General features: G+C 52.5%; 4 protein-coding genes across 4 annotated transcripts; 2 read left to right on the top strand and 2 right to left on the bottom strand.

The window, feature by feature from the left end:
- The first annotated feature begins 2,945 nt into the window (after window positions 1-2,945).
- CC1G_10680 (ornithine carbamoyltransferase 1) lies at window positions 2,946-4,357 on the top strand. The gene is made up of 4 exons (XM_001832779.2): window positions 2,946-3,378; window positions 3,434-3,825; window positions 3,878-4,099; window positions 4,157-4,357. Exons 1-4 carry the CDS (start codon window positions 2,977-2,979, stop codon window positions 4,227-4,229), a joined length of 1,089 nt encoding a protein of 362 aa, XP_001832831.1. The 5' UTR covers window positions 2,946-2,976; the 3' UTR covers window positions 4,230-4,357.
- Window positions 4,358-4,918: 561 nt separating this feature from the next.
- Window positions 4,919-6,028, bottom strand: CC1G_10681 (hypothetical protein; the record flags this gene model as incomplete). The annotated part of the gene is made up of 1 exon (XM_001832780.1): window positions 4,919-6,028. The coding sequence occupies one exon, from the start codon at window positions 6,026-6,028 to the stop codon at window positions 4,919-4,921; it is 1,110 nt and encodes a 369-aa protein (XP_001832832.1).
- Window positions 6,029-7,187: 1,159 nt separating this feature from the next.
- On the top strand, window positions 7,188-10,833 carry CC1G_10682 (hypothetical protein; the record flags this gene model as incomplete). The annotated part of the gene is made up of 5 exons (XM_001832781.2): window positions 7,188-7,346; window positions 7,397-8,723; window positions 8,793-9,302; window positions 9,361-10,367; window positions 10,447-10,833. The coding sequence occupies 5 exons, from the start codon at window positions 7,188-7,190 to the stop codon at window positions 10,831-10,833; spliced, it is 3,390 nt and encodes a 1,129-aa protein (XP_001832833.2).
- A 497-nt stretch (window positions 10,834-11,330) lies between these two features.
- CC1G_10683 (hypothetical protein) lies at window positions 11,331-14,113 on the bottom strand (the record flags this gene model as incomplete). The annotated part of the gene is made up of 5 exons (XM_001832782.1): window positions 11,331-11,542; window positions 11,610-12,206; window positions 12,266-13,631; window positions 13,703-13,852; window positions 13,931-14,113. 5 exons carry the CDS (start codon window positions 14,111-14,113, stop codon window positions 11,331-11,333), a joined length of 2,508 nt encoding a protein of 835 aa, XP_001832834.1.
- Between the last annotated feature and the right edge of the window lie 134 nt (window positions 14,114-14,247).

The following is a 14,247-nucleotide window of genomic DNA, read 5'->3' on the forward strand; positions in this document are numbered from 1 at the left end:
TATGAAGCCGATGCCTACTGGACTCCACAGATATTCTTGTGACTTGACATCGAGCCAACCGTTCCCGCCGGTTGAATCACGAACGGACATGAACAGACGGAACTTCATCGTCACCATTAACTAGAACTACTCGAAATCGACGATGAACCCTGATTTCTAGCTTTAAATTAGCCGCGCATCGACTACTGAATGCACGCCGTAGATGAGAAGACCTGCGTGTTCATAGGAAGGAACCTGTTTACTATTAGCGACCGGCGGATTTTGCACCTACTCCAGCACACGCCGGGCCCGGCATCTGGGGGACCATCGCGGCTTTCGAAATCCCTTTCTGTCTGGCCAGAACCTTGTCCTGCCAAGACATTGGGAAAGGCCATTCTCCAAATTCCGTCCCTGCTTGGTTCCGCACATTGCGGGAGAAAGCATCTAACATTGCTCCTTAATATTTGAGGGGCAATCGTCCGACATTGGACGTTGCCGGCGTTCGCAGGGCTGTCATCTAATACGGCCATAACTGTATGGAAAAGCACCATTCAGGATATTGGAAATGTCATAGTTTTCACAGTTCCTCCTGGATCACCGCGCCTCGAGTAATCCGAGCGCCGTTTACCGTGACTTCGTACTCCGTGTCGGGACTGTGACTTCGCTGGAGCAGTTTCCCTCAAATATGCTTCGACATGCCCACTATTATGCCGTAAAGTGTATGTGATCTAAAGGTATGTAAGGCCTTGGGACGCTATGCGCAAGATATCGAATGCATGCTGCACAATCCTGCAAGCGTAACCCAGTCAATGTCTCGCAAATGACAACTACTTGAACTCCTCCACCCCGTCCGGAAGCGAAGTCACGCGACAGCCTGTCAGGATAAGTCCCAACATCCCGGGACGCGCGGTTTCTTGGGGCGAGTAGTCAGCGACGATAAGGCACATGCTGTCTTCTATGGCTGAGAAGCTAACGGACGTATTTTCTTATATAGTCTATGTCGATGTTTACCGCGAGACGTTTTCGCGATCTATATAAAGGGAGGCTTTGGGCACTTCGATCGCGTTACCTGACCCCCGGTCCACTCCTTCATTAGATGCACAGTCTTCAGGAAGTTTACGATATGACCCAACGCATACAGTATATGAAGGTGCACCATTCATCTTGGTAGGCGGAGGAGAGGTGATCACTGATTCGAGCTACCTCGCCCAATAGTACGCAGACGGTAGGCCTTGATTTATTGCACGTAAAATTCTTCACTCACAGAACCTTCTGTGCTCTTCTAGTCGCTGCCCTTGCATACTTAGTACGTCGATCGCATCTTCCCATAAAGTTAGCTGAACTCAGAGCGTTGAATAGATTGTCGATTACCTCGAAACATGGGAGCTCGAGGTGCCCCTGACAGAGATTTGACCCCTCTTGACAGAAACGGTTTGTGTGGAGTGGGAACAAGGGGGCTGTCAACACGCTATTCTTAATTAGCCGCTACCTTCCCTTCGTCGATGTCCCCCTATTCATGTACTGTGAGTTACTTACGCCCTGGAGATCGTGGCCTCGGGTCCAGTGACGGCCTTTTCAGATTGTAATAATCCTACCCCAAGCCCGAGAGTAACTCTTGTCCGGGTAACGCTGTGAAAGTGTCGATCTCACCCATTATTATTAGGAGTGTAAACGGATCTGCAGCGTTATAATCGGTGGGTGATGTTGCTCCGCTAAAAGGAAGGGTCTGAATCGTAACTTTACTGTAAAGCATTGTCGCTAGCAGCCTATATTATCATCGAAGGTGTGCACTGTGCCTCCGCTGGCCCGTTTTACCCCGCTCACAGGACGGAAGCCCTCCTACTCCTTCGGGTACACGCCATATCTAAGCAGTCAAGAAGGACTACCACTTACATCTGGTGCCATTTGGCAGTGGGTACTCCGCTATTCCATGCTTATCTCATTTTGCTAACGCTCGCTTCTGAACAAGGTCTTTTCCGTGACGCTAATCACACTCCTGTTCCTGTCGATTTTCTCCCTAGGATGTGCGCCACCACCCTGCCCCAGGAGATATGTATATACTGATACTGAGTCTCTCGGTGTCCTTTTTCTCCAGACTACAGCTCAATCAGGGTCGAATCAATCGACCTAGTATTGCATCAGCCTTTTGGCCGGGGATGCCACCCGAAATCGGACAACAAAATCTATGTTTCATCGATGCTGTCGGTGATGCTGCTGAGCCAACTCAGTATTCGATTCTTTCAGCTCATAGTAATATCCACATTTCACTGACAACTGGTAACAGTTGTCATTTCCCTCACAACGATATACGGGATCCCTGGAATTACCCGTAGGCATCTGCGAAGCAAGCTGCTCACGATTATCTGGAAGGATGGCGCCATATTCTTCCTCGTGATGTCAGGTTAGCGGGTTGGTGCTCTATACGTGTTTTTATTTTGATCATCCTCTCTTGTAGGAATATCCATTGTCAATGTCATCATTTCCCTCGAAGGACTAACAGAGTTTCACCAGTGCTTAATTATGTTCGTTTGGTTTCCGTTCTCGTCACGCCTGGCCTTTCACTGATTATACCTAGGTTCCAAAGGGTTATCAACGCTACATTCGGGACGAGGATGATTCTCCACCTCCGTCAGGTTGCTGCCAAGGAGAGGGACACTCCGTTGGTTGATTTGTCAATCCATCTCAATGATCTTAGTACCAGTACGACGGGGTAGACAGATTGCATACAACCAAGTCGATGTATGGAGAAGCAAAATGTATGTCGTCTTAATTCGTGCTATCGGGGTACAGACGACTCTGAAGGAATCCATACCTTCTATTGTGAGAACCGTGAAGGCATCGCTGAAGGTGCCCGACTCGGAGTGCCCCTATTCGAGTCAATTTTCCAAACAGAGACAAATACGAGGTTTCCCCGTCCAATGAGTCCGAAGCAGACGCGACCACGTTCTCGTTGCTTTTGACTCATACCGCTCTCGACGACCAACGACGACGACGACCATGGCGGGCCCAGTGAAGCGAGCAGTTCCCCACCTCATGACTCTGGCGGACTTGACTGTTCCACAGATCCAGGGAACGCTCAGGTATGCGCACTACCTGAAGCAGACCTCGGAACCTTGGTTGGCGCCTTATGGTTCCCTGTCCAAACGGGAATCGAAAAGGCTCAAGTTGCCTTCGCAATCATTGTTCAACAAAACCATTGCCCTTTTGTTCTCAAAACGGAGCACCCGTACTCGTCTAGCGGCCGAAACGAGTGCTACGTTGCTCGGTGGACGGGCCCTCTTTCTGGGCAAGGAGGATATCCAGCTAGGTGTGAACGAGACTGCCCGCGACACAGCTCGCGTTATTGGAGGGATGTGCCAGGGTATCTTTGCCCGCGTTGGAGACCATTCAGAAATCGAGGTGCGTGACCCCATACTGTTACTTTGAACAATGCAAATTAAGCGTCCAATTCCAGGAACTTGCAGCACATTCGCCAGTCCCCGTGCTTAATGCATTGTCATCCTTATGGCACCCGACGCAAATCCTTGCCGACCTCTTGACCCTGCACGAACATGCGCACCTCTTCGACGATCCTAAATCTGAACCACCCGCGTCACTCAAAAACCTCCCCAATCTCAGGCCATTGACGGTCGCATACGTCGGCGATGCCAATAACATTCTCAATGACATGCTCGTCACCTACCCTCGTCTGGGACATCAACTCCGAGTCGCCAGCCCTCCTCAGTATCGCGCTGAACCCGAGGTTTGGAAGCGCGTGGAAGAACTTGGCTGCGACAAGGGTATTTGGTGGGGTGATGATCCTAAGGAGGCAGTTAAGGGCGCGGACGTCGTCGTCACCGACACCTGGTTAGACGTCCCATCCGTCTCTGCTTTGAATTCCAGCTAACAATAGTTTCAGGATTTCCATGGGTCAAGAAGCTGAAAAGGCTGAGCGCCTAAAGGCCTTTGAAGGTTATCAAGTCACCGAAGAGCTTTGCAAAGAAGCCAATCCCAACTGGATCTTCATGCACTGCTTGCCTCGAAAGCCTCAGGAGGTCAATGACGAAGTTTTCTACGGCCCTCGCTCCCTCGTTTTCCCTGAGGCTGACAACCGCAAGTGGACTATTATGGCTCTGTTCGAGTACGTATTCATCGCTTCACTCCTCATTTTTGAGCCAGACTGATGTTCTGTTCGCAGCAACCTGTTCGGCAAATGGAGCCTTGACGGAAAGACTTTGCGCGAAACCGACCTCAGCAAAGATGAGGATTAAAGCCTGTCCCCAAAAAAGCACAATTGACTGTCTATACGCTGAACACCGGTTACTTACCTACGCGTCACCCTTGGTCGTATTGGTTGTTCTGGCCCTCCCTTTCTGGAATGGGACTTATTTTGATTTTCAGAGGCGTCTATCGCTCGCGTGGCCCTTTTAACATCCCCCCGGGGGTCTGAGGATATGTAGCTTCCACCCAACGTTGCACGCATCTCACTCAATCTCACCGTGAACGTCACTGCCAGCTCGGGTTCGATTGAGAGTCGTGACGTTCCCGTCTTCACGGTGCTAATTCAGTACCAGACTATCGAGAATGGGCCGTGTCTGGAATTTTGAACCACACGCCTCTACCTTCAACCAAATTGGGTAGTGGAGGGTGGAAAAAGGGTTCGCAGTGCGATGTCACTGCTGAGCGCGGTTAAAGAGAGCTTAAGTAGCCCGTCGTGCTGCCCTATCCGATTGGGCTATGCGCGCAATGTGAAGTTCCGATTAGGCAGGGGTACTGCCTTAGAGGTGGTCGCGGTTGGGGCAACTCAAACGTATGTAAGAAGGGCGTAAATTTTTGACAGGCACGATCAATATTCAACGTTCAACGGTCGACCCCTTCGTCTACACGAGAGCGACAGTACTGATGCCAAACCGTGTCTTCGACCGTGACCTTTGGACATTAGAGGTAAAGCCCGGGAGTGTTAAAACCGATGCCCTGGGGGAGGATCTCGAATAGCTGATTCGTATTCTGGAGGAGGAGGTTCCGTATCTCCCGCCTCGCTGACCTGGGTATATGGGTTACGCGTGTCCTGCTGCGAAGCAAAACTAGTGGTGGACGTCGAGATCGGAGCGGGACTCGAGTTGGGGCTGGTTGATCCCACTTGCGGAGACCGTGGTGGGGGATAAAGGTGAGACTGCTGTGGCCTCTGCAGAGATGACTGAGACGAATGCGACGAGGGTTGCCAAAGGTGAGTCGGGCCCAGGTTAGGCGTCGAACCTGTTGCAAATGGATCGGCATATGTCGACGACGGGTCCTGCGATGTGGAGGCAGCTGCCAGCGTGCTCGAGCTTGCATTTCGACTGTGGGTTCCTCTTCCATGCCCTCTGCCATGTTCCATGCTCCCCATCAACGAGCTCGAGCTGGCGTCTCGATCGTGGCCTCTCGTTAGACGAGGTTTGGTGATTATGTCGTTGCCAGTTTCCTCACGTCGGTGAGTCGAGTTCGATGTCGGCGGCGGCGGCGGCGGCGCTGAGAGGTGATGTTGACTATTGGATTGACGATGGCTCTGATAGGGGTGGAGTTCTGGATGCACCGAAATCCCTACATCTACGCCTTGATCCTTCAACAGGTATTCGTCTTCGAGATGGGCCGTATATGGTGTAATCGTCGGGTAAGCAATTTTGTCGTGCGAGTGGGTATCACTATTCCTCCATTTCTTCAATTTGGTGCGCGTTGACGAACTGGTTGGATGGGCTGTTGGGCTAGAGAGGGATGTGAAAGGGTACGCTTGCTGGGTTGTTCGCGAAGGATTGACCCGAAACTTCCTCCTAACCCATAGGACTCCCAAAACGAACAAAAAGATGATGACGACTATGCCGACTGCACCGCCCACTATCGGTCCTATATAGTTGGATTTCTGCTCATCGGTGGAGGCGTTGGAATCGTTGGAGGCGGGAATGGATGTTGATGCTGAGTGGTCTCGGAGGGTAAGCCTGGAAGGACCCCGAACCAGGTTAGTCTTTCGTACGGGCCTTTCAGAGGAGTGGGGGAAGGAAAATGAAGTTGTAGCGGGTGGTATGGTTGACAACATGTTGCCCAAGAAAGGTATTGCAGGTCGACCCAGTCCGTCGCGCCGTGGTGCTTGCTGGGTGCAATGATCAATCAGCTTGGAACCGATAAACTTTTCCCTGACAACCGATGATCAACGAGAGCTCCAGGTTCGGGAAGACAGTCTCGAGGATGATGCTTGGCCTTTGGGTTGAAGGAAAAGGAATCTAGAAGTAAGTCATCTCATCGTATCGGGCTACTAACGCTCCAACGCTCACCAATAAATGTGGCTCTCTATCGAGGCTATTGAAGTCAAGGCAAATAGTGCAATGGGAGCAGGAATGAAGAGTCGCCTCAAGGTCTTGGGGCTGCGGGCATGGCGGCAGTTGAAAGACCTTGTCACCGTGAGGTCAGGTCACCCGTCATTCCCATGATGGTTACTTACGACGTTGCAGTTCCATTGAGGCGATGGCAACCTATTCTTGTGTCTGAGAGTGGGCGCTCTTTGTCGACTTGCGTTGGACGGGCAAAATATGACGGCTCAAGCTAGGTTCAAGTTCGACTAAAGGTAATTATAGGTGGCGAGTCAGAGGCGCTTCAAATTACCAATGAAGTGAGCACTGAGCAAGAATCGAGGCCTCCAGAGAAAGAATATTGGGGGGTCCTGGGAGCCGGATCAAATGAGGCCCGGCAGCACCCTTGAGGGAGCATGAGCGGACCCGCTTTTCGAATTGCATTGATGCAATGTGCATCACTTCTGTCGAGGCTGGCCAGCCAAGTCGTCTGCGGACGCAGAGATGTACACGTGCAATCCTTCCGCAGCATGTACCATGATGGTAGGTCTCTGACACTTCGAACCTTTGCCAAACTCAACCTTTCTACACATACAGAGTTTGAAACATATTCATGAGTACTACAGATGGCACACCAAAGGAAGCCAGTCATCTCGCCGTGGACATGACAGGCACGGATGCGGAAGGACGCGCAGAAACCGACCGCAATCATACGAACCACGAGGACAAGGAGCGCAACGATGTGGACTCGGACCTATCCGCAGACGAATCACCAGTCACAAGCGAAGACTACAGCCGCCCGCGCCCCACAGCCTATGAGGCGGGCAAGAGTATTAGGAGCAGGCCTGAACCATTTTGGAAGGCAAGGATTGGCGCCCCAATGGGTTCCCAAGAGCATTCGCTTACCCCATGGCTCAGGCTGCAAGACCTTGGACATCTGAAGATCCCCTCCAATTCCCCATCCCCAACGAAGAAAAGACCCTGAAGGACTGCCGAAAACTTGTCGAGAAACTGGATACAGTCAAATGCGAAGCGTGGAAGGACGAAATTCAGAATCTTCTGTTGTTCGTGAGTTACGCCAATGCTGCCAGTGATGTCTGTGACTGACAATGTTGCAGGCTGGTTTGTTCTCGGCAATCGTAACGGGATTCAGTGTCGAAGCGACCAAATCCCTTCAAGACTCTCCTGACGACATCAGCATTCAACTCCTTGCTCGAATTACCTCCCAGCTCGACGAATCGTTGAACGCGACAGGCTCAATTCGCCCCATTCCTCGAATCCCATCGTTCGCACAACCCGCTAACGCGACGCGTGTCAATATACTCTGGTCAGTCAGCCTGACCCTCAGCCTTGGGGTGGCTACCATTTCCATCTTATGTCTACAATGGCTTCGCGAATACCAGCGCCAGGACCCCAGTCGCCCCGACGAAGATGCACTGGCTAGTCGCTACGTCCGCGAAGAGTCGCTCAAGATGTGGAGGGTCCCCCTCATCATCTCCATCCTTCCCATAATCCTCCTGACCGGACTGGCGCTGTTCCTCATTGGGCTCGTGGACTACTTCCACGCCATGAGCCCGTTGGCAGGATGGATCCTATCCGGCTTTGTCGGGCTGACCTTGCTCATCCTAGTTGTTACCACTGTGCTTCCAGCGGTATACGACTTCTGGATAATTTCCAGCACCGGATTTCGGGTGAATCCAGCCCACTGTGCTTATAGGTCACCGCAGGCGTGGGCAGTATCCATTTTGTGCAGCGCGTTCGTTGCAGCGTTATCGTCGATTGACAAGGTGCTGGGAAGGATGGCGGTATGGAAGTATATGAAGGCTTTCATTAACTTCCTTTGGTTCATCTTGTGGTCAGACATGCAGGCCTTTTATTATGTAGCGACCTGGCCCTTTAAGGCCCCCGTCCGTGCAATCGCCTGGCTCTTTTCCACAGAGCCCAGGCCGGAGGGGCGGAGGGATGCATATTCGGTGGGAAAAGTCCGAAGCCTTCCGAACTGGCTGGCGTACGACGCTTGGTGGCGAAACCAGCTTCGCGTCGACTATATCACTGCCATTTGCTCCCTCGCCCGCGAGCATCAAGGAACCGACAACCTTATCCTCTTCGCAGCCTATTACTGTATCCGAGATATGGCCTCGATGTCGGGACTAGAGAGAGCCACATGGGGCCTACTCGGAGGAGCCCACTCACTCAATACGGAGCGCGTCTTCAGTCAAAAGCTTCATGTTGCCAAAGACTGGGTCATGTTCGCAGTGGGGTCTGAGTTATTCAGTGGGAAGTATTCGATGCGGAGTATTGGCGAATGGGAATGCCGCCACTTACTGGAGCTGTTTGTGAGGCTGACACCGGTACTCGTGGAGGAGTACACCCAGCAGTCGATTTTCCCTACGATCTTCCAAAACCCTGCTCTACTGATGTGGAAGGACCCCCCTCTCCCTTCGGGTGCGTTCTAAAGTTCCACATGCACAACGGTCACTCACATGCTCAACGGTCACTCACATTTGCTTACAGATCTTCGTATCCGCCTGTTTGCCTGCTTTGAGAAATTCCTGTCCGTACGGCCTTCACAAGAGGACCCCGGGAATCGGGATACGACCGGCAGCGCCGCAGCTCCAACGACTGAAAGCGTGGCCTCGAAACTGTTGCTGGACTCAACATTAGCCTTGATCACCACGTTCCTTCTCGACCCCATTCCTGAGATCTACGATACAAGGGCTCAAATCTCCGAAATCGTGCGGGCAGGATTCACGGCGCTTTCTCAACAACAAGGCTTTGGCGACTTTTACTTGTATTGCTTACACCCTTGGGAGCAGGCAAGATACATACCGGACCCGTCTGCGACGGTGGACACGGCGCTGATGCTCGACCCGCACATGCTCGACGTCGTCGTTGAAATGGAGGAATTCTGGAAATTTTTGCATCGTTACGTCAAAGGTCAACAGGGAAGGAAGTGGTCAAGGAAGGAAAGGAGGGACTGGGCAAGTTTCTTGAGTAGGGTGCGAATTGAATCAGTACCCCGTAGTGCGTCTGCTTCCCTTTTCCGTGCCATTTGTGAAGGCTGATCCCATGTCGCTCGCAGGCTCCTGGGTCGATTTTTCGGACGTCTTGGAGTCCGAGACGCTTTCTAAAGGATTTGAATTGACTATGGTGCGCCCGGTTCTGCGAGCCATAGGCCTGCTCGTTCTCGGAAGCGACGGATCGGATACAGATCCCCTAACGGATTCCCCAGATGTGCAGGTTCCTACCAGAGTGGACGCAGGCTTTCACGTCCTGATTCGATTTTACAGATACAGACGATCGGAAGTGGGTGCGAGGCATCTGATGTACAACTTCCACAAGCATTGTCTTTATTCCTGGACCCTTCCTTCTAACGAAGCTGCGGTCATAAATAGCCGAGACTTTCTTCGACTCTCGGAATCGTTCAAGACCTTTGTTAACATCACGCTTCGTGCGAGATGGATGCGGACGAGCTGGGACTATGAACAGCGACTGAAGAGGCTCTACACGCTTCTGGATCTTCCACCTCCTATCCAATTGTTTTCCACTCACCGCCGCGGTCGTTCGCGTAATTCACGCGTATCATCGACAACGCGTCGTCGGCGATCTATATCTAACCGTCGCTCAACCCTCTCGTCGATAGGTCTCGAAGCCTTCCCCACCCGAGAAGCCTCGAGTTCGATGGGGGAGGTTATCCGGTCGGAGCCCATTTCGAGTTTCCCTCCAACAACACAGCATTCCCGACACTCTGCTACTAACCGATCATCCTCCCAACAAGAGGCTCCTCTCGAACCCTTGACCTTTCCCAGGTTCAGGGATGCCCAGCGTGACGCGTGGTCAGTTTCGGGAGATGATGATCCTCTTCCCGGCGAGCCTGCACGGACTCATTTATCGTTGTCCATCAGCTCGGTGCCCTCTTCGTTGAGGACTTGGGCATCGGAGCGTGTCCAGTATCCTGGACCAAACCGGAGGAGAGGAAGAGAACCTTACAATCCCTGGGGCATCGGGTGGAGAACTTACAATCTGTCAAGATCAGGTTCATCTGCCCCATCCATTGGAGACGACGACAGGCCAGCTGGGCGTGGACGGGTGCGCAGGAGTCGCTCGCATAGTCCTCGACCTTGGCTTGGCCAGTACTACAGTGATCGATACGCAGCGTCTCCAATAGTTCCACCTCTCGGCAGCCCTACAAGACACTCAGTTCCCAGCTTTAGACGGACCGGCCTCCCTGCGTCAGCCGCGAGTTCAAGCTCGCTTGTCGCAGCCGAGGTTCCTAGCCCCCCAGCCTCTGGCAGCTCTCGCCGTCATTCCGACCCAGGTGGCTCACGTGGACGCCGTTCTTCTACATCTTTCAGAAGCAGTCGGAGGGAAACTTCAGCACCGCTACCCTCATTGCCATTGGATCAGAGCGCAAATAATGAAACCGATACCGGAGTGGCTCCGGTTCAGCGCACGGATTGGGGCAGCTGGTTTGACGACAGCCCTGATGGAAGGGAGGAAAGGGGACGTTCAAGAACTCGCCCCAGACGTCGTGGAAGACCCCGGACAAGCTTGAACGACCGTTGAACTTGGACCCTGGTCCTCGGTTGGAATGCGAGTCACCTCGAAACATGGTGCCTGTTGCATTTTACTTTGTGGTAACATTCCCGCCAATACTGAAACTGAACCAAAAACAAACGACATGAAATCCGGAGATAACGTTACAATACATGTGCCCCCGCCAATATGACCAGTCCTTTACTACAGTTAAATGCTAGATTCGAATGAATTGCAAGGATCTTTACCAAGTGCGAGTACGTAAATGGGCCCCAGCCGGGCTCTTCACAGATTCTGTGTTTTTGTATCTCAAGACTTTTACCAACAACTCAAACCTGCCAACCATATCCCGTTCCTCTGCCTCATCGCTACCAGGAAGCGACGCGACAAAGGCGACGAACCTGCTCAACGCCGATAGCAGTTCGTCGTCGTCCAATAAGAACCTATCCTCATTCTCCGGCCGGGTCCAAGGGAGGAAGCAGCGATAGTAAAACGTCTCTGCAAACTTGACTTCGATCAGGTGTACAGTCGCACACCGCACGAAGAGCTGGAAAATTCTATCGATTTTGGTGGCGGCTGATTCTTGTGCGTCGAGGCGGGAGGTTCAATGCCGTGGGTAAGGACAAATGAACCTATAATGTTCAGCACGAGTTCCACATAATCGCGGTCTATTGCGAAGACACGCGTTTCATTAAAGGATGTCGGGTCAAGGGAATCCACGAGGAACTCTGGAAGTATACAAAAGATGATCGATAAGTATCAGTATACCCTGTTATTGGGCGGACGATGACTTACCTAGAGGTGCGCTGTCCCATCCTATAATCTCCACCAATTGAAGCCATCTTCCCTTCCTCGACATTCCTAACATTTTCGAGTCGTTCGACACATCCCCATCATTCTTCCTTTCTGTGAAGCATCTCGGGGCGATCGAGGAGCCAATAAATTCCCAAAACCCACGCGAATGTGCTAACAGTTTGCAACGCCATTCGGCAACTTTGGTCCTCTCGGCAGCGCCGGGATACCACTGCGGCGGCTTCAGTGGGTCGATGAGATACGAGTTGAAGTCTGGATGAATAGTCCCTGCTTCCGCCAATCCTTGAAGCAGCTGGGATTCCGAGGCATCAAGCATTTTGAGGGCAATGGCGAGCGATCTGAACCCGGCATCGAGCATCTCGAATGTGTGAGGGTGGGTCAAAGGCGAAGGCTCGCCATTAGAGAGACCAGGAATGCTGGATGGTGTGACGGAGTCTCCGTCTATAGGTTCGAGTATAAGAGTGGTAAGAAGGGCCAGCATCGAGTTGACTATGTTCGCCTTGAGGTCTGGAGGCAGGGCCGTAAAGCTATCGGGCTTCAGCTTCTCGATGAATACCCTGAATACCTGGAGTCTCAAAGCTGGGGTCGAGTCTTGTTAGTGGAAGCGCGTATACGGCAACCTGCAAGATGGGACTTACGCGATGGAAGGGAAGGAACTCGTCGCTCAATAGCCTTACGGAAATGAACATGCTCTTCGAGGATCGAGGGGCATTCCACGAGGTAGCCTCTCTGGGACATCCTCACAAACAACTCGAGCATATGACAGTGCTCCCATTCCCCGATGTAGCAGGAGCCGTACACATGCTTTTTGGGAAAGACCGCCCGTCCAATTTGGAACATTGCCATATCATGGGAGACGTGAAATTGATCTGAAGAGGAGATGGAATGGGAGAGCTGGAAAAGCGCTGGGCGACCTAGCGCCTCCGGTCCAAAGGTGGATTGAATGGCTTCGTTGAGCCTGTCCAATGCTGTGATGTCGTGGATACACCGATACGCGGCGCGGAGAATAGGACTGGGCGTCCCCCTGTACTCTCGCGAAAGGTCAAATATACCTAGGATGTAATCATCCTCGCAATGCTTCCTCCACCACGCGTCGTACGAAACCCAGTTCCGGAGTCCGCTCAGAGTGGAGATGATCCGTCCCGATTCGCGCTTGGGGGAATCCGCGTTTTTCGCTCTCTCGAAAACTGTGCGCACGGCCTTGGAGATGTTTTGGTACCCTCCAACTCCGGCTAAAAGCCATATGGGAGACAGGACGATGATAGCACACGAGGAGCAGAACGCCACGAGATAGCGCCAAGCTCGAAACACCCTCAAGCGCTTGTGGATGACAGTGCGAAACAGCGTGATGGCCGTACTGCACGCCAGCGTGAACGCCCAGGACTGTGGCGATCGGTATGCACAGTACACCAACCGCCGATGTCCTAGGTCGCGAAGGGCGGCGATTTGGGAGAAGTCGGAGATGGCGGGCAGGGCTGTGGTGGCGATCAGGATGAGGAGGACAAGGCCCACCAGTGCCGCCAGGATTCCTCCTGTGACCCGACTCATGGCATAGAAGTAATCCACGAGCCCGATCAAGAACAGTGCGAGAGCAGCTTGTAGGAGGAGAGGGAGGACGGCGATGATGAATGGGACCTTCCATGCTCTCAGCGATTGTTCCCGGGAATAACGAGTGGCGAGCGCGTCTTCCGGCGTCCGACCAGGGTCTCTCCGCTCGTATTCCCTTAGCCACTGCAGGCAGAGGATACCGATGGTGACGACTGTGAGACTGATAGTCAAGCTAACCGTCCAAAGGATGTTGACGCGTGTGATGTTGGAGGGCGGGTCAAAGGGAGGAACCTCGATGGATGGGATCCGAGGTGCCGTCCCAGTATTGTTAAGCCCTAACGCCAATTGGGCGCTGATCTGTGCAAGGAGTTGGACTGTAAGATCCTCAGAGGGTCCATTGAGTGCCTTGGCTGCTTCAACGGCAAACCCCGTCACTATGGCCGAGAATAAACCCGCCTATCATGTACCACGAGCCCTAAAAGTTAGCCACACTGAAAATGAAATCAAAGACCCGGAAGATAACTCACAAAGAGTAGGAGGTTCTGGATCTCGTCCTTCCAAGCGTTACATTTACCGGTATCCAAATCCTCGACGATCTCAGCGCACTTTTCCAGAGTCTTGCCCTCGTTTGGGATAGGGATATGGAAGTGGTCTCCAGATACCCATGGTTTCTCCGTCTAAGAACAAGTTGTGAATTCTAATTCCACAGCACGCGGAAAGCGGGAAAGATGTATACTCGAGTACAGCTTACTCACCTCCCAAAAAGGCTTAGGTCCCGTTTCCTCCTCCCTCACGTTTTCAAGCTTCTGCACATGGTCAGAAGCAACCGTTCGCGTACTAACACCATCATCGATATCCTCCTCCTCCTCCATGTCGATCCGAACGTAATCCACCTTCTTTTCTCGACCAAGGTTGTCCCCTTCCCCGTGGGCGCTCATTCTGATTTCAAGTTGACAGCAGCTTCAAGTACTTGTACGTAGCAGGCAGTCCTTGAAAACGCTCGTAGTAGTAAAAGGTGTGTCGCGTCGTTCAGGGTCGTCGTCTTCGAACAAGAGGCGGAACACAAGGACAT

Source organism: Coprinopsis cinerea (genome assembly GCF_000182895.1).
Source record: "Coprinopsis cinerea okayama7#130 chromosome 2 map unlocalized cont3.2, whole genome shotgun sequence".
In the NCBI taxonomy this organism is placed as follows: Eukaryota; Fungi; Basidiomycota; class Agaricomycetes; order Agaricales; family Psathyrellaceae; genus Coprinopsis; species Coprinopsis cinerea.